We start from the raw sequence: 23,659 nt of genomic DNA on the forward strand, positions 1-23,659 counted from the left end.
TATAATATGGGTTCAGTGCTAATTGTCGTTTTAAAGCGTGGAAATTATGCGTAAATATATTATAAAATTATCCAATAAGGAATATTTATAAATTGAAGTATATAGGAATAAAAATAAAGTTATTGAAAATGTTAAACATAATTGGAATGCATATATATTAAATAAAAATAATAATAAAATTATAGATATGCAATTAAAAAAGGGAAAAATACAACTTATTTTGTAAATGTTATAATTTTAGAAAAAACTATATATATATATATATATATATATATATATATTATAAGAAACAAATATATAAGTATTTAACATATTTAAAAATACAATTATTTATATAGTTTTAGGGGTTATAGTAATAATGGATTTCTTAATTGTTTCGATTTGTGCAGTAGATTACTTTTGGGGCACCACTTATTAAAACAAAAGATATGACGTTTATTTTCTATATTAAAGAACATGTATAAGAAGAAATATTTTAAACCCATTACAATATCACTCTAATTTTATGATAGTATTATACCGGAAGGTATTAAGAATAACAATTTATGCAAAATTGTATTATATATACATATGATAAAAAATGTATTAAACAACCCCCAAAATAAGGCAATTTATATAACTACCATAAACATATATATTGTTCTATATTATATTTAAATTGATATTACGAATAATAATAACATGTTTAACCACAGACAATTATATATTATGGTTCAATTATTTTGTCATTTATTAAGCGTAAAATATGTAAAATAATATGATATTACATAATCTACATATTATAAACAAAATAAAATTACAATGGATTATACCCTGGTATATAATTTTTTTTAATAAAATTTGCTTTTCCTTATATTTTTCGATGTTATATTATAAAATTCATTAAATTTTATTTTATAAGAGTTTCGTTAACATATATTTTTATTATACCTTTTTAAATGTTTTCTTAGTGTAAAAGGTTTGATACATTGAGAACCTTTTTACCCGATGACTTAAGCAAAGGTACAACTAGTGATATTAATACTTTAGGGAACATTAAGAATTATTGCTCTAATAGAGAATCAGGGAAAACAGAATGTATGACTGATCTCGATAAAATAAATGGTGGATGTATATGGTTGTTTGAGCAATTGTTTGTGAAAAATAAAAAAAATATCAATATTCTTGAATACATTATTATATGGTTAAGTTATAAATTAAATCAAAAGAAGTATGATGGAATCAACAATTTAAATGATTTTTATACTAAACATATAAAAAATAATCCATATTATATTAATTGTGATAATAATGGTGCAAGTTGTAGTAGTTTATTAAAAGGAATAACGGGATATACAAATTATAAGGGAATCATAGATACAAAAAAGGAATTGTTGAATGTTAATTTTGAGTATGTGCCTAAATTGTATGATGCATTTAAATCATTATGTATCATGTATACTGAAATTAGTGCAAGCGACAGAAAAGATAAGAAATATTTAAAAAATGCTAATGAATTTGTTAAAAAATACGAAAACCTTAACAACGATCATAATAATACTAAAGATAGCGTCTATTGTCAAGTATTGTCTACATTATCAAATGATTATAATAATTTTAAAAAATATTGTATTAGAATTAATGCCAATTGTAGCGATATTCCGCTACTTTCAGATATAAAAACAACACAAATTTCTGAACCGAGTTCTGAAACGAGTTATGAACTAAGTTCTAAAGTTACACCATCAAGTTCGTCGGTAACAAACAAATTAATTCCAGTTTTATCGATAATTGTTGCAATACCAATATTCTTGGGAATTGCTTATAAGGTAAATAATAAGGAATTTATAAATAATTTACATGATTACTTATATGCGATTATCAAAAAATATATAATATGTTTACCATTTTTATATTAGTATTCGTTATTTGGCTTTCGGAAACGAGCTCAAAAACAACATTTAAGAGAAAAATTAAAAAAATAAAGAAAAAAATGGATGATTAACATAAGATTCGAAGATTAGTGATTATTTCCGGAATAGTAATAATGATTGATATATGTTAAGAAATTGTCTATTTGAAAATAAATAATTTTTCACCATAATTTTTGAACATAATTATTGGGTCTATAAGAATAATTAAATAATATAATCAATAATATGTAATATTATATATGTATAGTTATAATAATTTTATACTGTTTTTGCATAATTTTTATATAGTTTTTATGTTGCGGAACCCATATTCGGGATAGGATTAAGTATTATATTGTATTAATTTTTTATAATTTAAACACTAATTAAATATATGCATCATCCGTATATGTTTAATCAGGAAATAAAGTTCAAAAGTTAAAATATGCACCCCAAAGGGCATAATCTAATATGAAAAGGACCACATAACATTTTTTCATAAGTTATAATATATATAATTTAGTACTCATATCGATTTAATATGAATAAAAAAATGTCTATATTGCATATATTAATTCATATTATGATATGTCATAATTGTTTATTATATAAAGCTTGATAATCATAGCTATATTGAATTATGCATAACACAATATGTTTCTTTATTTGATAAAACACTTTATTTAGTAAAACTTATTATTTGTATCATTTGTTTTAATTTAAATCGTATTTTGATAACCGAATAGTATAATAATATTATATATGAAGTTGGATATGAATTATAATAAAATTCATTTTGAATATTCATCTACATTATAATATACCTTCAGGCTAATGAGTATATTTTTAATATTAATTAAACATATTACCAATATATAATAGATATTCATATAATATAAATCGAGGTTCGACAATACAACATTATCTATAACAGGCATGTTATGCATCTAACATTTTTAATAATACAATAAAAATATGTACATTAATAAATAATTACATTATATATATAGGCATACTATCCTTTTAACTTTCGATTATATATAATATAATTTTATGCTAAAGTTTTAAATTCAAATAATAGAGATAGTTCTATATACATTAATTTATTTACTATAAAGGTATAATATTAGAATAATCGCTATTCATTTTTAAATTTTATATTTTGAGGTATACATATATTACATTTAAAATAGTTAAAAGACAAAATATAAGTATATTAATAAAATTTAATGTTATAGTTTGTTCTGATAATTATAAATAATATGAAAGATAGAATAACGTTATTATTATACGCCTATATATATATAATTTAACAAAATACTCTACGAACAACTTATATTAAATATTATTTTATTGTGGAAACTTCATATAATTAAATATTAATTTTATCGAAAAGACACATAACAATACATTATAAAGGTATCAATGCTATATATATGTTAAAGATTCAATTTGGGATATGTGGTTTAATATTCTAAAAATATGAATCAATGGGGAAAATGTTAAAAACTCAATTTATGTTAAATGTTATTTTATTATTGTTTAATGAATCGTATTTAATCACAAACAGGATTGTTTTATCGTAGAATTAATAAAATATAGAATGTTTAATAAATTACTTGAATGGATATACATTGATAACTATAACAATAAATATATAAGATAAGAATGAACAATGCATAGTATTTAGGAAATATTTATATAAATATATATATTAAAGAGCTAATATATCTTATCTCTCTCCTATTAAAGGATAATAAACCAACATAATTACGCATAGTTTTCTATTATACTTTAAAATGTACATAATAGTTAGTTATATGTTAATATTTAATATCTACTAAGTATGATTTTAAAAACAATATGAACTTAAAGACTTATTTAAGGTTATAAATACGGGTTCAGTGCTAATTGTCGTTTTAAACCGTGGAAATTATGCGTAAAATATATTATAAAATTATCCAATAAGGTATATGGGAATAAAAATAAAGTTATTTAACACATTAAAATTGTTTTTTAATTTATCTACATTAATTAAAAACAATATAATTAATGTATTGGGGATATAAAATGGAACAATACAACTTTGTAAATATTACAATTTTAGAAAAGACTATACTATATATTATTAGGAACAAGTATATAGTATTTAATATATTTTTAAAAAAGACTATTTATATGCTTTAAGGATTGTAATAATAATAACTTTCTTAAATTTATATATTTGTGCATTATTTAAGTTTTATGACGTCATTTATCTTCGATATTAAAGCATATGTATATATTTTTTAAATTCATTATAAAAGTATATCCATTTTTATAATAAAGTTATACCAAATGTTAGTAAGAATAGTATTTTTTGCATAAAATGCATCATATATACATATGGCAAAGTGTATAAGCACCCCTCTATTTAAGATAGTTTATCCAAATGTCATAAAATAAGTATAATATGATTTTAGTAATACTAATGTATTATTATTTTATATGAAGTTAAAATTAAGAATAATATGTCTAACGAAAGATAACTGATACGTAAAGAGATTAAGTAAATATACCATATATTTTATACAATACATATAAATAACATTACCCCGCATAATCTCCAAACTATAACAGAATTTCATTATGTCTTATAATGAGGTATATATCTTTTTTCTTATATTATTCGTATGTTGTATTCCTATAAATTATATTAATTTTCATTTTAGTAATATTTATATTAATACATTCTTTTGTTTAATTTGCAAAATATATTCGTAGTGTGGTATAATTAATGATATTGATAAATATTTTTTTGATGATCTGAACAACCCGAGAGAAGATATTTCTGGAAGTTTTTTAAGTACGTATTGCCCTGGTAGTAACTGTAGTAGTGATGAAGAAAAGATTATCTCTGGTTTTATAACGTTACTAAATAATCTTGAAAGTTTAGAAAGTGATAAAATTTTTGAATACGCTATTTTATGGTTAAGTTATAAACTAAATCAAAAAAAAGAAAATGGAACCACCACATTAAACGATTTTTATACTAAACATATAGAAACAAATGATTTTTATAAGGATAAAATATATAATAATAATAATGATAATATTAATATGGATTTTATAGAAAATAAAATAAGATCGATGGATATTGATATTAAAGATATATCTAATTTTTATGATGCATTTAAATCATTATGTAACATGTATATTGAAATTAGTGCAAAAACAGATACTGAATGCAATAAATGTTTAGAAAATGCTGGAGAATTTTTTGAAAAATGTGAAAAAGTTAAAAATGTTTTTGATATTACTAAAGGAAGTTCTTATTTACAACTATGGTTAAGTTTATCAAAAGATTATAAAAATTTTGAAAATAGTTATAATAGTTTAGCATGTATTAATGGCCCACCACTTGTATCTTGTCTACGAAGTTCAGTAACAAAAAATACACTAATTATAATTGCAATTATATTTGTTGCATCATCAATTTTATTGGGAGTTTCTTATAAGGTAAATAATAAGGAATTAAAAAAAATATTATATATATGTAAACATTGACGAACAACCGTACGCTTCTTAACATTTTATATTAGTATTCGTTATTTGGATTTCGGAAACGATTTCAAAAACAAAAATTAAGAGAAAATCTAAAAAAGTAAAGAAGAAACTGATCATTAATAAATTATTCTGAATATGATGATTGATGTATTTTAAGAAACTGTCTATTTGGAAATAATTTTTGTATAATTTTTATATAGTTTTTATGTTGTGGAACCCATATTGGGGTTAGGGCTAAGTATTATATTGCATTTAGTTTTTTATAACTTAAACACTAATTTAATATATGTATCATCCCGTATGTTTAATTTCTAGATGAAGTTAAAAATATGTACTCCCAAAGGAGCATTGCTATTAATATGAAAATGGTTACATCATATTTGGTCATAAGTTATAATATATATAATTGAGTGTCAATATATATTTAATATGATTAAAGTAAAATAACTATATTACATATATTAATTCATATTATGCTATATCATAATTGCCTATATAAAAGTTAATATGTGGTTATATTGAATTATGCATATCATAATATGTTTCTTTATTTAATGAAAATGTTATTTAGTAAAACTTATTATTTGTGACATATTGATTTTTATTTAAATCGTATTTTTATAACCGAACAGTATAATAATTTTATTATCAGAATATAATTATAACTCGATTCATATTAATGATTATATTTTTAATGTTAATTAAGTACACTACTAATGTATAATAGATTTTCATAACATATAGATGTATAGAGTTTCGATCGAGAATCGACAATATAACATAATCTATAAATTATTGTTATGCTTCTAACATTTTTTGAAGTTGTAATTGTAGTTACTATTATCTTCTTGTATTAATAGAAGTTGCTCCATATTTAACTTATCATAAAGGTAGAACATTATATTAATCACTATTAATTTTTAAATTTTATATTTTATATTTTTAGGTATAAATATATTATATTTTATAATAGTTAAATAGAATATAAGTATATTAATAAAGTTTAATATTATAGTTATGATGCATTATTATATGCCTATAAATATAAAATATAAAATATTCTACCAATAACTAATATTGAAATATTGTTTTATTGTGAAACCTTCATATAATTTAATATTAATTTTATCGAAAAGACATAATAATACATTATATATTTGTTAATTATTCAATTTGGAATTTGTAGTTTTATATTCTAAAAATATGGATTAATGAAAAAAGAGTTAAATACTTAATTAATATTAAATATCATTTTATTATTCAATATTAATGCGTATTATATTATTATTGTTTTTTGTAGATTTAATAAAATATAGTATTTTTAACAAATTATTTGAATGTATATACATTGATAACTAAACAAATAAAATATATAAGATAAAATGAATTATGTAGAACATTTAATGAGTATTTATCTAAATTTATATATTAAAATAGCAATATATCTTATCTCTCTCCTCTTAAGGTAATATAACAACCTAATTAAACATAGTTTTCTATTATACTTTAAAATATTAATAATACTTATTCATATGTTAATATTTACTAAGCAATATTTTAAAAATAATATGCATTCAAAGACTTATTTAAGCTTATAGGTACGGGTTCAGTGCAAATTGTTTTAAAGAATGGAAAATATGACAAAATATATTATTAAATTGCCGAATAAGATATACTTCTAAATTGAAGTATATAGGAATAAAAATAAAGTTATTGAGCACATTAAAATAAATTTTGAATTTATCTACATTCATTAAAAACAATATAAATTTATATAATTGCATAGAAAGGAAACAATGCAACTTAATTTGAAAATACTATAATTTTAATAAAACATGATATATAGTATTAGAAACAAGTGTATAATTATTTAATATGTTTTAAGAAATGACTATTTATATATTTTAAGGATTATAGTAATAATATAATTTTTAATTTTTTATATTTATACAGTATTTAAGTTTTTGAAGGACAATCATTAAAACATAATATATAAATATATTCATTTTCTATGTTCAAAAACACTTTAAATTCTTTATAGAAAGATATCCATTTTTATAATAAAGTTATACCATATTTTATTAATAATAGTCTTTTTGTATAAAATGCATCATATATTTAGTCAAAAGTGTATTAAAAAACCCTCTATTTAAGGTAATTTAGCTAATTGTCACAAAAAGAAATAAAACGTTCCTTTAGTAATAATATTATATTATTACTCTATATTAATTTAATTATTGAAAAACTTATAATATATTTAACTACAGACAGTTGTTATATATAGGGCCAAAGTATTTGCGTCACATATTTGATGCAGTGTATATAAAACAGCATGGTTTTATTCAATTTACAAATCAAAAATAAAATCCCATTATAATGAATGATAGTGTGGTATATGCATTTTTTAATAATAATAGTTTCCTTTACATTTTTTGATATTGCATTACATATAAATATCATTAAACTTTATTTTAATAAAACTTTTAATAATTCGCGTTTTTATTAATTGTTTTTAACTGTTTTCTTAGTGTAAAACGTTCGCTCCTTTAAGGAACGTGATTACCAATTCGGACAATGTTGTAAGCTATCGATTTACAGATGATGTAGATTTCAAAAATCACTGTACTAATGGAAATTGTGATAATGATACCGATAAAGTTAATGCTAGATGTTTATATATTTTTGATGAATTCTTTAAGAATAAGTCTGCGTTTGAAACGGAGGCAAAGGGAAACATCTATATTGTTCAATACATTTTGATATGGTTAAGTTATGTGTTAAGCCTGATCGAAAGTAATCAAGATGACAATAGAAAGCATTTTTATAATACATATATAAATGCCGGTGGTAAGTATACTAATAATATAGATTATATTGTTGGGTATAAAGGTTATAAGGATCTTATAGATAGAAATAATTATATTTTAAGTATGGATAAGAACATTATATCTAAATTATATGATGCATTTAGTACATTATGTGACATTTGTATTGGGGTTAATGGAGAAAACTCAAATTGCGATAATAGTTTAGAAAAAGCTAATCAATTTGTTGAAACATATAAAAAAATTATCATAGATCATAACATTGGTGAAAATATCCGCTATTTTTATGTATTGATTAATTTATTAACTGATTATGACAATTTAAAAAAAAATTGTGATATTTTCCCACCCATTCCAGATATAACAAAAATAATTTCTGAACAACATGTTTGTGAAGTTGCATCATCAAGTTCGTCGATAGCAAGCAAATTAATTCCAATTTTATCGATATTAGTTGCAATACCAATTTTCTTGGGAATTGCTTATAAGGTAAATAATAAGGAATTAAAAAATTATTTTCATTACATATATGCAAACAATAACAAACAAAATCATATATTTCTTCATTTTATATTAGTATTCGTTATTTGGATTTCGGAAACGAGGTCAAAAACAACATTTAAGAGAAAATCTAAAAAAATAAAGAAGAAAATGGATCATTAATAAATTATTCCGAGTATGCAGATTGATGTATTTTAAGAAACTGTCTATTGGGGAGTAATTTTTGATCATAGTTTTTATATTGTTTTTAAGTTATAGGGTCAGGGTTATGTTTATGGAACCCATATTCGGGTTAGGGCTAAGTATTACACCTTTATTTTATTTTTTATAATTCGAACACTAATTAAATATATGTATCATCCCGTATGTTTAATCACATATAAAATCTAAATATGCAACCAAAAAGTGGATATAACCATTAATGTGGAAGGGGTTACATAACATATTTTATAAGTTATAATATATATAATTGAGTGTTCATATGGATTTAATACGATTAAAATAAAATGCCTATATTGCATATATTAATTCATATTATGATATATCATAATTATTTATTATATAAGACTTGATAATAATAACTATATTGAATTATACATAACACAATGTATTTCTTTATTTGATAAAACATTTTATTTAGCAAAACTTATTATTTGTATCATATTTATTTTGATTCAAATCGTATTTTTATAAACGAACAGTATAATAATTTTATATATTGGAGTATAATTATAATTTGATTCATTTGAAACGGTTTCCTACATTATAATATACCTTCAGGTTAATGGGTATATTTATATTGTTAATTAAACACTTACCAATATATAATAGGTAGTCATAAAATATAGATGTATAAAATATCGATCGAGATTCAACAACACAACGATATCTATAAAAGATTTTTTATGTATCTAACATTTTTAGTAATACAATAAAAATATACATATTAATAACTACATTATAGATATAGACATACTATCCTTTTAACTTTCGATTATATATAGTTTCATTTTATGCTAAAGCTTTAAATTCAAATTATAGAAATAATTCTGTATACATTAATTTATTTATCATAAAGGTATTATAATAGATTAATCATTATTAATTTTTAAATTTTATATTTTAAGGTATAAATAAATTATATTTTAAAATAGTTAAAAGAAAAAATATAAATATATTAATAAAATTTAATATTATAGTTTGTTATAATAATTGTAAATAATTTGATAGATATAATATCTTTATTATTATATACTTATACATATAAACTAGTAAGATATTATACCAATTAATAATACTGAAGTATGTTAAACTTGGGAAGCATATACAATTATATATTAATGAATAGTATATATAAAAAGTATGTAATAATTAATTTAATTTGAATTAATAATATTTTTATTAGGTTATTATGTATATAAAAACTCTAAATTTATAATTTAAATATATTGTTATTACGAAATAATATGTTCTAAATACTATACTTTAAAACAATGAAACAAAAAAATTACTAATTGATTTAAAGTATTTTGATTAAGCGCATTAATTATTCCGTTGTACTATACAGTGAAATAGCAGTAACAATAATAATAGTAATAACAATAAAGTATTAAATACGAACATATCATTAAATTCATTTGATTTGAATACGTTGGTATATATTAATTATATATATTATTAAACTTTTAATAAGAATAAAATTTTATGCAGAAAACATCATATGAAATATAATAGCCTTCAACTAAGTATGTCTTTAATGTGATAATATTAAAACTAACATTATCAAGCAAAATAATATTAATAATTCTATAGTTTACTTAAAAATATAGTTTTTCATCATAAAACTAAATATAGTTTATTATAAAATATAAAAGTAAATTATATATTTAGAAAATAATTCTAAGTCATTATTAATGATTAAATTTAATATGTACATTAATTGAAAGTTTTAAAGGTAGAAAATATAATTAAAATATGTAGAATAAATAAATCTTATATGACTACATCCTTGTCTTAAAAAAACATACTTCCCTTATCTCTCCCCTCAAAGTGCAATATACCAATCTAATACATATAGTTTTCTATTATAATTTAAAATTTGTATCAATACTAATTTATGTGTCATATATTTAATATTTAATAAGTATGATTATAAAAACAATATACATTAACAGTCTTATTTAAGCTTATAAATACGGTTTCAGTGCTAATTGTCGTTTTAAACCGTGAGAAAGATGTGCAAAATATATTATAAAATTACCTAATAAGGTATATTTATAAATTGAAATATATAGGAATAAAAATAAAGCTATTTAATGCATTAAAATCATTTTTTAATTTATATATATTAAATAAAAACAACATTAAAATTACGTATATGCAATTAAAAAGAGAACAATGCAACTTATTTTATAAATGTTATAATTTTAATAAAATATTGGTATATATCATAAGAAACAAATATATAAAAATTTAATATATCTTAAAAAATAACTATTTATATACTTTTAAGGATTATAGTAATAATATAACTTTTTATTTTTTAGTTATATATAGTATTTAAGTTTTAGAAGGGCAATCATTAAAACAGAAGATATAATATATTCCTTTCATATGTTCAAACATACTTTAAATTCTTTATAAAAGTATATCTATTTTTATAATAAAGTTATACCATATGTTAGTAAGAATAAAATTTTTTGCATAAAATGCATCATATCTATATTTAATCAAAACAGTATTAATCAATCCTCTATTTAAGGTAATTTATCTAATTGTCATAAAATAAGTATAATATGATTTTAGTAATACTAATGTATTATTATTTTATATTAATTTAATTATTGAAAAACTTATAATATATTTAACTACAGACAGCTGTTGTTTATAGGGTTAAATTATTTGCGTCACATATTGGGAGCAGTGTATATAAAACAGCATGATTTTACTAAATTTACAAATCAAAAATAAAACTCCATCATAATGAATAAGCAAGTGGTATATACATTTGTTAATAATAATAATTTCCTTTACATGTTTTGATATTGTATTATATTTAAATATCATTAAACTTTATTTTAATAAAATGTTCAATAATATACATTTCTAATAACTGTTTTTAAATGTTTTCTTAGTGTGAAAGCTTTCTGAGTGTATGGGAGGGTTTTCCCGATACATTGACCAAGGCTAATGAATATCATGAATTTAAAGATGGTAATTTTTTAAATAGTTATTGTTTTAAAGATAAATGTGATCATGATCATCCTCTCGATAAAATTAATGCTGGATGTTTATTTTTGTTTAATAAATTCTTTGGAAGTTCTGGTGTGTTTAAGGATAATGCAAAAAATTATATCAATGCTGTTGAATACATTATCATATGGTTAAGTCATATGTTAAACCTAAAGGATAAAAAAGGAAACATTCTAAAAAATTTTTATGAAATATATATAAAAAATCAAGATAAGTATAAAAATACTATAGATGGTGTTGATGGTTGTAATTATGATGATCTTATATATAAAAAAAATGATTTGATGAATATTACTAATGAAAAATTGTCTAAATTTTATGCTCCATTTAAATCATTATGTAACATGTATAATGCATTTAACGAAACGAAACCAAATTGTGATAAATGTTTGAATTATGCTGATGAATTTGTTAAAAAATATAATGAACTTAATGGAGATTCTAGTATTACTAATGACAGTTCCCGTAATAAACTATTGTGTACTTTATCAAATGATTATGATGATTTTAAAAAGAAACATAGTGATGTTAAATGTTCCAATTTATCCTTCCAAGCGATAGAAAAACCCAAAAATTGTGTAGAAAATTCTAAACAAAATCCTGAACAACCTTTACAAAGATTAGAACAAATTTCTCAAGATGTATCATCAAGCTCATCGATAGGAAACAAATTATTTACAGTTTTATCGATATTTGGTGCAATAGCATTTTTTTTAGGAATTTCTTATAAGGTAAATAATAAAGAGTTAAAAAATATAGCGTTTTAAATATTATTTTCATTAAATATATCCAAACGTTAACAAAAAAATCATATGTTTCTTAATATTTTATATTAGTATTCGTTGTTTGGATTTCGGAAACGATTTCAAAAGCAAAAATTAAGAGAAAAACTAAAAAATATAAAGAAGAGAGTGAATCATTAATATATTTTAAGAAATTGTCTATTTGGAAGTAATTTTTACATAATTTTATATAATTTTTATATTGTGGGTCAGGGTTGTGTTTGTGAACCCATATTCGGGTTAGGGTTAAGTAATATATCTTTAATTTTTATAATTTGAACACGAATTAAATATATGTATCATTTCGTATGTTTAATCACAAGATAAAGTTCGAAAGCCCAAATATGCAACCAAAAAGGGGAATAAGCTAATATGTAATGAATTGCGTAACATATTTTATAAGTTATAATATATATAATTGAGTGTTCATGCCGATTCAATATGATTAAAATAAAATTTCTATATTGCATATATTAATATATATATTTTCTATATAATAACCGTCATTGTATAAGACTTGTTAACCCATAGGCATATTGAATTATGCATATCATAATATGTTTTTTTATTTAATGAAAATTTTATTTAATAAAATTTATAACTTGTATCATATTTATTTTGATTTAAATCATGTTATCCAACTGAGCTATAATAATAGATATTCATAAAATATGGATGCATGGAATATCGATCGATATTCGACAATACAACGTTATCTATAAAATATTATTATTCTTCTACATTTTTAGTAATACATAAAAAATTGAACTATATATAATATTTTTTTAAGTTTTAATTGTAGTTACTATTATCTTTTTATATTTTACATTTGATTAAAATTAGTAATAATAAAAGTTGTTTTATACGTTTTAATTTATTGCCATAAGGTATAATAATATATTAATCACTATTAATTTTTAAACTTTATATTTTGAGGTATAAATAAATAATATTTTAAAAGATTTAAAAAATAGAATATAAGTATATTAATAAAATTTCGAATTATATTTTGTTATAATAATTATAAATAATATGATAGATAGAATAACGTTAATATTATACGCCTATACATATAAACTAGTAAAATGGTCTACCAATAACTAATATTGAAATATTGTTATGTTGTGAAAACTTAATATAATTAAATATTATTTTTTTCGAAAAGACAAATAATACATTATAAAGATATCAATGATTATATTTTTGTTAAAGATTCAATTTAGAAATTGTAGTTTTATATTATAAAAATTTGGATTCATGGATAAAATGATAAAGACTCAATTCATGTTAAATGTCAATTTATTATTCCATATTAATTCTTATTATATTATTAGTTTTTATTGAATACTCATTTTTTAATCTAAAACATTACGTTACCATATAATTAATAAAATATAGAATTTTTAATAAATTATTTGAATGTACATACATTGATAACTATATCAATAAATATGTAAGATAAAAATGAGCAGTGCAAAACATTTAGCGAATATTTAATTTATATATTAAAAGAATAAATATATCTTATCTCTCTTCTCTTAAAGTGGAATATAACAACCTAATTAAACATAGTTTTCTATTATACTTTAAAATTTTCGTCAATACTTATTTATGTGTAATATTTAATATTTACTATGTATTATTTTAAAATCAATCTACATTCAAAGATTTATTTAATCTTATAAATATATTGATAAGTACGGGTTCAGTGCTAATTGGTGTTTTAGAGAGTGGAAAAGATGGGAAAAAATATTATAAAATTACCCAATAGAGAATACTTCTCAATTAGAATATGTAGGAATAAAATAAAATTATTTAACGCATTAAAATTATTTTTTAATTTATCTATATTAAATAAAAATAATATAAATTTATATATTTTGCATAGAAAGTGGAGCATGTAACTAAATTTGAAAATGCTATTATTTTAGAAAAAACTATAATATATATTATAAGAAATAAGTATATACTTTAAGGATTCTAATAATAATAACTTTCTTAATTTTTTATATTTGTGCAGTATTTGAGTTTTATGACGTTGTTTGTATTCTATATTAAAGCATATGTATAAGTATATATTTTTTAAATTCATTATAAAAATATATCCATTTTTATAATAAATTTATACCAAATGTTAGTAAGAATAGTATTTTTTGTATAAAATGTATTATGCAACCCTCTATTTAAGATAGTTTAGCTAAATGTCATAAAATAAGTATAATATAATTTTAGTAATACTAATTTATTATTATTTTATATGAAGTTAAAATTAAGAATAATATGTCTAACGAAAGATAACTGATACATAAAGAGCTTAAGTAAATATAACATATATTTTATACAATATATATAAATAATATTATCCCACATAGTTTCCAAATTATAACAGAATTTCATTATAATGTCTAAGGAATTGGTATATATCGTGTTCTTATATTATTCGTATGTTGCATTCTTATAAATTATATTAATTTTAATTATAGTAACATTTATGTTAATACATTTTTTGTTTAATTCGCAAAATATATTCGTAGTTTGGTATAATTAATGAGATTGATAATTATTTTGTTGATGACTCGACAATAACGGGAGAACATACTTCTGGAAGTTTATTAAATAGATTATTCTCTTATAATAACTGTAGCAATGATGACCCAAAACTTACCTCTGAGTTTATAACATTGCTATCTTTATTTAATGGTATTGTTAGTAGTGAGAATTTAGATAGTGATAAACTTGCTGAATACGCTATTTTATGGTTAAGTTATAAACTAAATCAAAAAACACAAAATGGAACCACTACATTAAGCGAATTTTATACCAAACATATAGAAACAAATCGTTGTTATAATGAGAATATAGGTGTTAAAAATGATGATAAGATTAAAAAGGATGTTATAAAAAAACAAATAATATCGATGAATATAGATATTAAAGATATATCTAATTTTTATGATGCATTTAAATCATTATGTGACATGTATAGTGAATTTGATCCAGAAGAAAATACTGAATGCAAGACATGTTTAGAAAATGCTAGAGAATTGTTTGAAAAATATGAAAAACTTAAAAATGCTTTAGATATTAATAAAGGAAGTTCTTATTATCAACTATTGTCTAGTTTATCAAATGATTATAAAAATTATGAAAAAAAATATAGTGTTAAATGTAGGAATGTCTCACCACTTGTAGCTTGTCCACGAAGTTCAGTAACAAAAAATATACTAATTACAATTGCAATTATATTTGTTGCAGCATCAATTTTATTGGGAGTTTCTTATAAGGTAAATAATAAGGAATTAAAAAAAAATATTATATATATGCAAACATTAACGAACAACCGTACGCTTCTTAACATTTTACATTAGTATTCGTTATTTGGATTTCGGAAACGATCTCAAAAACAACATTTAAGAGAAATGCTAAAAAAATAAAGAAGAAACTGATCATTAATATATTATTCAAAGAGTATTGGTTATTCCAGGAATAGTAATAATGGTTGATATATTTTAAGAAATTGTCTATTTCGAAGTAATTTTTGCATAATTTTTATATAGTTTTTATGTTGTGGGACCCATATTCGGGTTAGGGCTAAGTATTGTATTTTACTTAATTTTTTATAATTTAAACACTAATTTAATATATGTACCATCCTGCATTTTTAATATAGAGCTGAAGCCTAAATATGCAACCAAAAAAGGGGTACTGCCATCAATATGAAAGGGACCACATAACATTTTTTCATAAATTACAATATATATAATTGAGGGTTCATTCCGATTTAATATGATTAAAAAAAATGTCTATATTGCATATATTAATATAGACATTGACTATATATGAAGTTGTATTATGAAACATCATAATTTCCTATTATATAAGCCTTGATAACCCAGAGATACATTGAATTATGCATATCATAATATGTTTCTTTATTTGATGAAATATTTTATTTAGTAAAGCTTATAATTTGTATCATATTTGTTTTAAATTACATTACGTCAACATAACTTTAATAATAGGATTATATATGAGGTTAGGTATTAATTATAAGATGGTTCATTTTGAATATTCATCTACATTACAATATATATTCATGTTAATACGTTGGTTTTAAGATTAATTAAACACACTACTAATATATAATAGATATTTATAAAATATAGATGCATAGAATATCGATCGAGAATCGACAATATAGCATTGTCTATAAAATATTATTATGCTTCTAACATTTTTAATAATACATAAAAAATACACTATATATACAATATTTTTTAATTATTAATTGTAGTTACTATTATTTTTTTGTGCTTCCTTTAGATTTTTATTAAAATTAATTAGTATTAATAGAAGATGCTTTATATGTTTTAATTTATTTATCATAAAGATATAATAACAGATTAGTCATTATTAATTTTTAAACTTGTAAATTTGAAGTATATACAAATTGGAAATATATATTAAAAGTATTTAAAAGACAAAATATAAGTATATTAATAAAATTTAATGTTATAGTTTGTTCTGATAATTATAAATAATATGAAAGATAGAATAGCGTTATTATTATACGCCTATATATATAATCTAACAAAATACTCTATGAATAACTTATATTAAATATTATTTTATTGTGAAAACTTAATATAATTAAATATTATTTTTTTCGAAAAGACAAATAATACATTATAAAGATATCAATGATTATATATTTGTTAAAGATCCAATTTTGGATATGTGGTTTTATATTCTAAAAAACTGGTTATATAAAGAAAGGCTAAAGCCTGAATTCACGATAAATGTCATTTTATTATTCCATATTATATTATCATTGTTTAATGAATCATATTTTATAATTCAAAATAGTATTGTTTTTTCATCAAATTAATAAATTATAGAATTTTTAATAAATTATCTGATTGTATATAAATTGATAATTATAAAAATAAAATATATAAGATAAAAATGAAAATCTAGAAAATTTAACGAATATTTATATAAATTTATATATTAAAAGAGAAAATATATCTTATCTCTCTCCTCTTAAAGTGAAATATAATAACCTAATTAAACATAGTTTTCTATTATACTTTAAAATTTGCATCAATACTTATTTATTTGTTAATATTTACTAAGTATTATTTTAAAAATAATATGCATTCAAAGACTTATTTAAGCTTATAAATATGGTTTCAGTTCTAATTGTTTTAACAGTGGAAAAGATGCGTAAAATATATTGTAAATTATCCGATAAGGTATACTTCTAAATTGAAGTATGTAGGAATTAAAATAAAGTTATTGAAAATGTTAAACATAATTAGAATTCATATATATTAAATAAAAATAATAATAATATTATATATGTGCAATTAAAAAAGGGATCAATGCAACTTATTTTGTAAATGTTATAATTTTAGAAAAAACTATATATATATTATAAGAAAAAAGTATATAAGTATTTAGCATATTTAAAAATACAACTATTTATATACTTTTAGGGGTTATAGTAATAATGTATTTCTTAATTGTTTCGATTTGTGCAGTATATTACTTTGGGGGCACCACTTATTAAAACAAAAGATATGACGTTGTTTATTTTCTATATTAAAGCATATATATAAGATGATATATTTATAATTATTATAAAATTATACGGAGAGGTATTAAGAATAATAATTTATGCAAAATTGTATTATATATACATATGATATAAAATGTATTAAACAACCCCCAAAATAAGGCAATTTACCTAATTACCATAAACATATATATTGTTCTATATTATATTTAAATTGATATTAAAAATGATAATAACATGATTAACCACATATAATTTTATATTAAAGTTCAATTATTTTGTCATTTATTAAGCGTAAAACATATAAAATAATATGATGCTACATAATATACATATTATAAACAAAATAATATTACAATGGACATTGTTTTGGTATCTGTATTTATTAATAAAATTTGATTTTCCTTGTATTTGTCGATAATATATTGGCTATAAAAATCATTAAATTTTACTTTATAAGAATTTCATTAATATATATTTTTATTATACTTTTTTAATTGTTTTCTTAGTGTACAAGGTTTAGTACTTTAAGGGCATTTTACCCCGATGAATTAGGAAAATCTACAACACACGATTTTCATCAAAATGGGAATATTAAGAATTATTGCCCTAATCAGAAATGCAATACTGATCTCGATAAAATAAATGCTGGATGTTTATGGTTGCTTGACCAATTATTTGTGAAAAATAAAAAAAGTGATATCAATATTGCTGATTACATTATCATATGGTTAAGTTATATGCTAAACCTAAAAAATGATAATAACATCAACAATGTAAATACATTTTATGATGAATATATAAATAAAGGCGAAGAGTATAAAAAGTCTACAGTTGATTTTACGGGGTGTAAAAGTTATATTGAACTTATAAATAAAAAAAAAAATTTGATGACTATTAATATTGAAAATATTTCTAAATTTTATGCTGCATTTAAACCATTATGTAACATGTACACTGAACTTAATGCAAACGACACAACAGATAAGAGCTATTTAGAAAATGCTAACAAATTTGTTGAAAAATACAATGAACTTAATGAGGTTTCTGATATTACTGAAGATAGTCCTTATTATCAAGTATTGTCTACATTGTCAAACGATTATAATAATTTTAAAGAATTTTGTAATAGTAGTAACGTTGATTGTAACGATATTCAATCCCTTTCACCGATAAAAATAAAAGAAAATAGTGTACAAGATTCTGGACAAAAATTTGAAGCTACATCAAGTTCGTCGATAACAAACAAATTAATTCCAGTTTTATCGATAATTGGTATAATAGGATTTCTTTTAGGAATTTCTTATAAGGTAAATAATAAGGAATTTATAAATTATTTACATGATTACTTATATACGATTATCAAAAAATATTAATATGTTTACCATTTTTACATTAGTATTCGTTATTTGGATTTCGGAAACGATTTCAAAAACAACAAATAAGAGAAAAGCTAAAAAAATAATGAAGAGAATGGATCATTAATATATGATTCGAAGAGTAGTGACTATTTCAGGAATATTAATAATGGTTGATATATTTTAAGAAACTGCCTATTTGAAAATAAATAATTGTTTACCATAATTTTTGAACATAATTATTTGGTCTATAATAATAATTAAATATAATCAATAATATATAATGTTATATATGTATAGTTATAATAATTTTATAATGTTTTTGTATAATTTTTAAACAGTTTTTATGTTGTGGGTCAGGGTTGTGTTTGTGAACCCCATATTCGGGATAAGATTAAGTATTACATTGTATTAATTTTTTATAATTTAAACACTAATTAAATATATGCATCATCCCTATATGTTTAATCAGGAAATAAAGTTCAAAAGTTAAAATATGCAACCCCAAAGGGCATAATATAATATGAAAAGGACCACATAACATTTTTTCATAAGTTATAATATATATAATTGGGTGTTCATATCGATTTTATATGATTAAAAAAAAATGTCTATATTGCATATATTAATTCATATTATGATATGTCATAATTATTTATTATATAAAGCTTGATAACCCAAAGCTATATTGAATTATGCATAACACAATATGTTTCTTTATTTGATAAAACACTTTATTTAGTAAAACTTATTATTTGTATCATTTGTTTTAATTTAAACCGTATTTTGATAACCGAACAGTATAATAATATTATATATGAAGTTGGATATGAATTATAATAAAATTCATTTTGAATATTCATCTACATTATAATATACCTTCACATTAATATGTGTGTTTTTAACATTAATTAAACATATTCTCAATGCATAATAGATAATAATAAAATATAGATTCAAAAAATATTAATCGAGGTTCGACAATACAACAATGTCTATAAAAAATGTTTTATACATCTACCATTTTTAATAATATAATAAAAATATGTATAATAATAAAGATTACATTATAGATATAGGCATACTATCCTTTTAACCTTCGATTATATATAGTATCATTTTATGTTAAAGTTTTAATTAATGTTGATAGAAATAGTTATATATACATTAATTTATTTACTATAAAGGTATAATATTAGATTAATCACTATTAATTTTTAAGCTTTATAGTTTTGAAATATATATAAATTATATTTAAAGTAGTTAAAAGACAAAATATAAGTATATTAATAAAATTTAATGTTATATTTTGTTTTAACAAATGTAAATAATATGAAAGATAGAATAGAGTTATTATTATACATCTATATATATAATATAATAAAATACTATACCAATAATTAATATTAAAATATTGTTTTATTGTGGAAATTTCATATAATTAAATATTAATTTTATCAAAAAGACACATAATAATACATTATAAATGTATCATTTTTATATATTTGTTAAAGATCCAATTTGGGATATGTGGTTTAATATTCTAAAAATATGAATCAATGGTGAAATGGTTAAAGACCCAATTCATGTTAAATGGTATTTTATTATTCACATTAGTGTTTAGTGAATAATCATTTTATAATTCAAAACAACATTACTGTATCATAGAATTAATAAAATATAGAATTTTTAATAAATTATTTGAATGATATACATTAACTATAACAATAGAATATATAAGATAAAATTATGTATAATATTTAGCAAATATTTATATAAATATATATATTAAAGGCTAATATATCTTATCTCTCTCCTATTAAAGGGTAAAATAATGACATAATCAAACATAGTTTTCTATTATACTTTAAAATTTACATAATAGTTATTTATATGTTAATATTTAGTATATACTAAGTATGATTTTAAAAACAATATGAACTCAAAGACTTATTTAAGGTTATAAATACGGGTTCAGTGCTAATTGTCGTTTTAAACCGTGGAAATTATGCGTAAAATATATTATAAAATTATCCAATAAGGTATATTGGAATAAAAATAAAGTTATTTAACGCATTAAAATTATTTTTTAATTTATCTACATTCATTAAAAACAATATAAATTTATGTATTTTGCATAGAAAATGGAACAATACAACTTTATAAATACTATAATTTTAATAAAACATGGTATATAGTATTAGAAACAAGTGTATAAGTATTTAGTCTATCTTATTAAATAATTATTTATATACTTTAAGGATTGTAATAATAATAACTTTTTTAACTTTTTATATTTGTGCATTATTTAAGTTTTATGACGTCATTTATCTTGGATATTAAAACATATGTATAAGTATATATTTTTTAAATTCATTATAAAGGTATATTAATTTTATAATAAAATTATACCAAATGTTAGTAAGAATAATATTTTTTGTATAAAATGCATCATATATACATATGGAAAAGTGTGTAAGCAACCCTCTATTTAAGATATTTTAGATAAATGTCATAAAATAAGTATAATATTTTAGTAATACTAATGTACTATTATTTTATATGAAGTTAAAATTAAGAATAATATGTCTAACGAAAGATAAGTGCTACGTAAAGAGATTAAGTAAATATAACATATATTTTATAGAATATATATAAATAACATCACCCCGCATAATCTCCAAATTATAACAGAATTTCATTATAATGTCTTATAAAGTGGTATATATCTTTTTTCTTATATTATTCGTATGTTGCAATCCTACAAATTATATTAATTTTCGTTTTAGTAACATTTATATTAATACATTCTTTTGTTTAATTCGCAAAATATATTCGTAGTGGGAATCAATTAATACGATCGATACATATTTTGTTGATGATCCGAACAACTCGGGAACAAATATTTCTGGGAATACATTAAATATGTTTTTCTCTGATTGTAACTGTAGTAGTGATGAAGAAAAGATTATCTCTGGTTTTATAATGTTACTAAATATGTTTAATGATATTAATGATGAAAATATAGATAGTGAAAAACTTGTTGAATACGCTATTTTATGGTTAAGTTATAAACTAAATCAAAAAAAAGAAGATGAAACGATCATATCAAACGAGTTTTATACTGATTATATAGAAGCAAATAGTTGTTATGATAAACATATAACTTCTGATACTAGTAAAAATATTAATAAGGGTGTTATAGAAAAAAAAATAAAATCGATGAATATGAATATTAAAGATATATCTAATTTTTATGATCCATTTAAATCATTATTTAACATGTATAGTGAATTTGGTCCAGAAAAAAATACTCAGTGCAAGACATGTTTAGAAAGTGCTGGAGAATTTTTTGAAAAATATGAAAAACTTAAAAATTCTTTTGATATTACTAAAGGATATTTATATTCTAAACTATGGTCTAGTTTATCAATAGATTATCAAATTTTTGAACATAAATATAGTGCTAAATGTAGTCATATCTCACCACTTGTAGCTTGTCCACGAAGTTCAGTAACAAAAAATATACTAATTACAATTGCAATTATATTTGTTACAACATCAATTTTATTGGGAGTTTCTTATAAGGTAAATAATAAGGAATTAAAAAAAATATATTATATATATGTAAACATTAATGAACAACCGTACGCTTCTTAACATTTTATATTAGTATTCGTTATTTGGATTTCGGAAACGATCTCAAAAACAACATTTAAGAGAAATGCTAAAAAAATAAAGAAGAAACTGATCATTAATATATTATTCGAAGAGTAGTGGCTATTTCAGGAATAGTAACAATGATTTATATATTTTAAGAAATTGTCTATTTCGAAATAATTTTTGCATAATGTTTATATAGTTTTTATGTTGTGGAACCCATATCCGGGTTAGGGCTAAGTATTACATTGCATTTAATTTTTTA

The 23,659-nt window shown here is 20.4% G+C and overlaps 7 protein-coding genes across 7 annotated transcripts; all 7 read left to right on the forward strand.

Moving 5' to 3' along the window:
• Nucleotides 1-801: 801 nt before the first annotated feature.
• PY17X_0948401 (uncharacterized protein) lies at nucleotides 802-1,964 on the forward strand (the record flags this gene model as incomplete). Its single annotated transcript, XM_720585.2, has 3 exons — nucleotides 802-816; nucleotides 951-1,808; nucleotides 1,899-1,964. 3 exons carry the CDS (start codon nucleotides 802-804, stop codon nucleotides 1,962-1,964), a joined length of 939 nt encoding a protein of 312 aa, XP_725678.2.
• A 2,556-nt stretch (nucleotides 1,965-4,520) lies between these two features.
• Nucleotides 4,521-5,539, forward strand: PY17X_0948501 (PIR protein; the record flags this gene model as incomplete). The annotated part of the gene is made up of 3 exons (XM_022956776.2): nucleotides 4,521-4,535; nucleotides 4,656-5,390; nucleotides 5,474-5,539. The coding sequence occupies 3 exons, from the start codon at nucleotides 4,521-4,523 to the stop codon at nucleotides 5,537-5,539; spliced, it is 816 nt and encodes a 271-aa protein (XP_022811026.2).
• Nucleotides 5,540-7,814: 2,275 nt separating this feature from the next.
• On the forward strand, nucleotides 7,815-8,906 carry PY17X_0948601 (PIR protein; the record flags this gene model as incomplete). The annotated part of the gene is made up of 3 exons (XM_022957095.1): nucleotides 7,815-7,829; nucleotides 7,967-8,752; nucleotides 8,841-8,906. The coding sequence occupies 3 exons, from the start codon at nucleotides 7,815-7,817 to the stop codon at nucleotides 8,904-8,906; spliced, it is 867 nt and encodes a 288-aa protein (XP_022811058.1).
• Nucleotides 8,907-11,746: 2,840 nt separating this feature from the next.
• PY17X_0948701 (PIR protein) lies at nucleotides 11,747-12,939 on the forward strand (the record flags this gene model as incomplete). Its single annotated transcript, XM_022957089.1, has 3 exons — nucleotides 11,747-11,761; nucleotides 11,899-12,747; nucleotides 12,853-12,939. The coding sequence occupies 3 exons, from the start codon at nucleotides 11,747-11,749 to the stop codon at nucleotides 12,937-12,939; spliced, it is 951 nt and encodes a 316-aa protein (XP_022811057.1).
• Nucleotides 12,940-15,199: 2,260 nt separating this feature from the next.
• On the forward strand, nucleotides 15,200-16,232 carry PY17X_0948801 (uncharacterized protein; the record flags this gene model as incomplete). Its single annotated transcript, XM_724766.1, has 3 exons — nucleotides 15,200-15,214; nucleotides 15,333-16,082; nucleotides 16,167-16,232. 3 exons carry the CDS (start codon nucleotides 15,200-15,202, stop codon nucleotides 16,230-16,232), a joined length of 831 nt encoding a protein of 276 aa, XP_729859.1.
• Nucleotides 16,233-18,733: 2,501 nt separating this feature from the next.
• On the forward strand, nucleotides 18,734-19,841 carry PY17X_0948901 (PIR protein; the record flags this gene model as incomplete). Its single annotated transcript, XM_022957081.1, has 3 exons — nucleotides 18,734-18,748; nucleotides 18,886-19,686; nucleotides 19,776-19,841. The coding sequence occupies 3 exons, from the start codon at nucleotides 18,734-18,736 to the stop codon at nucleotides 19,839-19,841; spliced, it is 882 nt and encodes a 293-aa protein (XP_022811056.1).
• A 2,599-nt stretch (nucleotides 19,842-22,440) lies between these two features.
• Nucleotides 22,441-23,473, forward strand: PY17X_0949001 (PIR protein; the record flags this gene model as incomplete). The annotated part of the gene is made up of 3 exons (XM_022957075.2): nucleotides 22,441-22,455; nucleotides 22,576-23,322; nucleotides 23,408-23,473. The coding sequence occupies 3 exons, from the start codon at nucleotides 22,441-22,443 to the stop codon at nucleotides 23,471-23,473; spliced, it is 828 nt and encodes a 275-aa protein (XP_022811055.2).
• Between the last annotated feature and the right edge of the window lie 186 nt (nucleotides 23,474-23,659).

The sequence above is a fragment of the Plasmodium yoelii genome (assembly GCF_900002385.2).
Source record: "Plasmodium yoelii strain 17X genome assembly, chromosome: 9".
NCBI classification, from domain to species: domain Eukaryota; phylum Apicomplexa; class Aconoidasida; order Haemosporida; family Plasmodiidae; genus Plasmodium; species Plasmodium yoelii.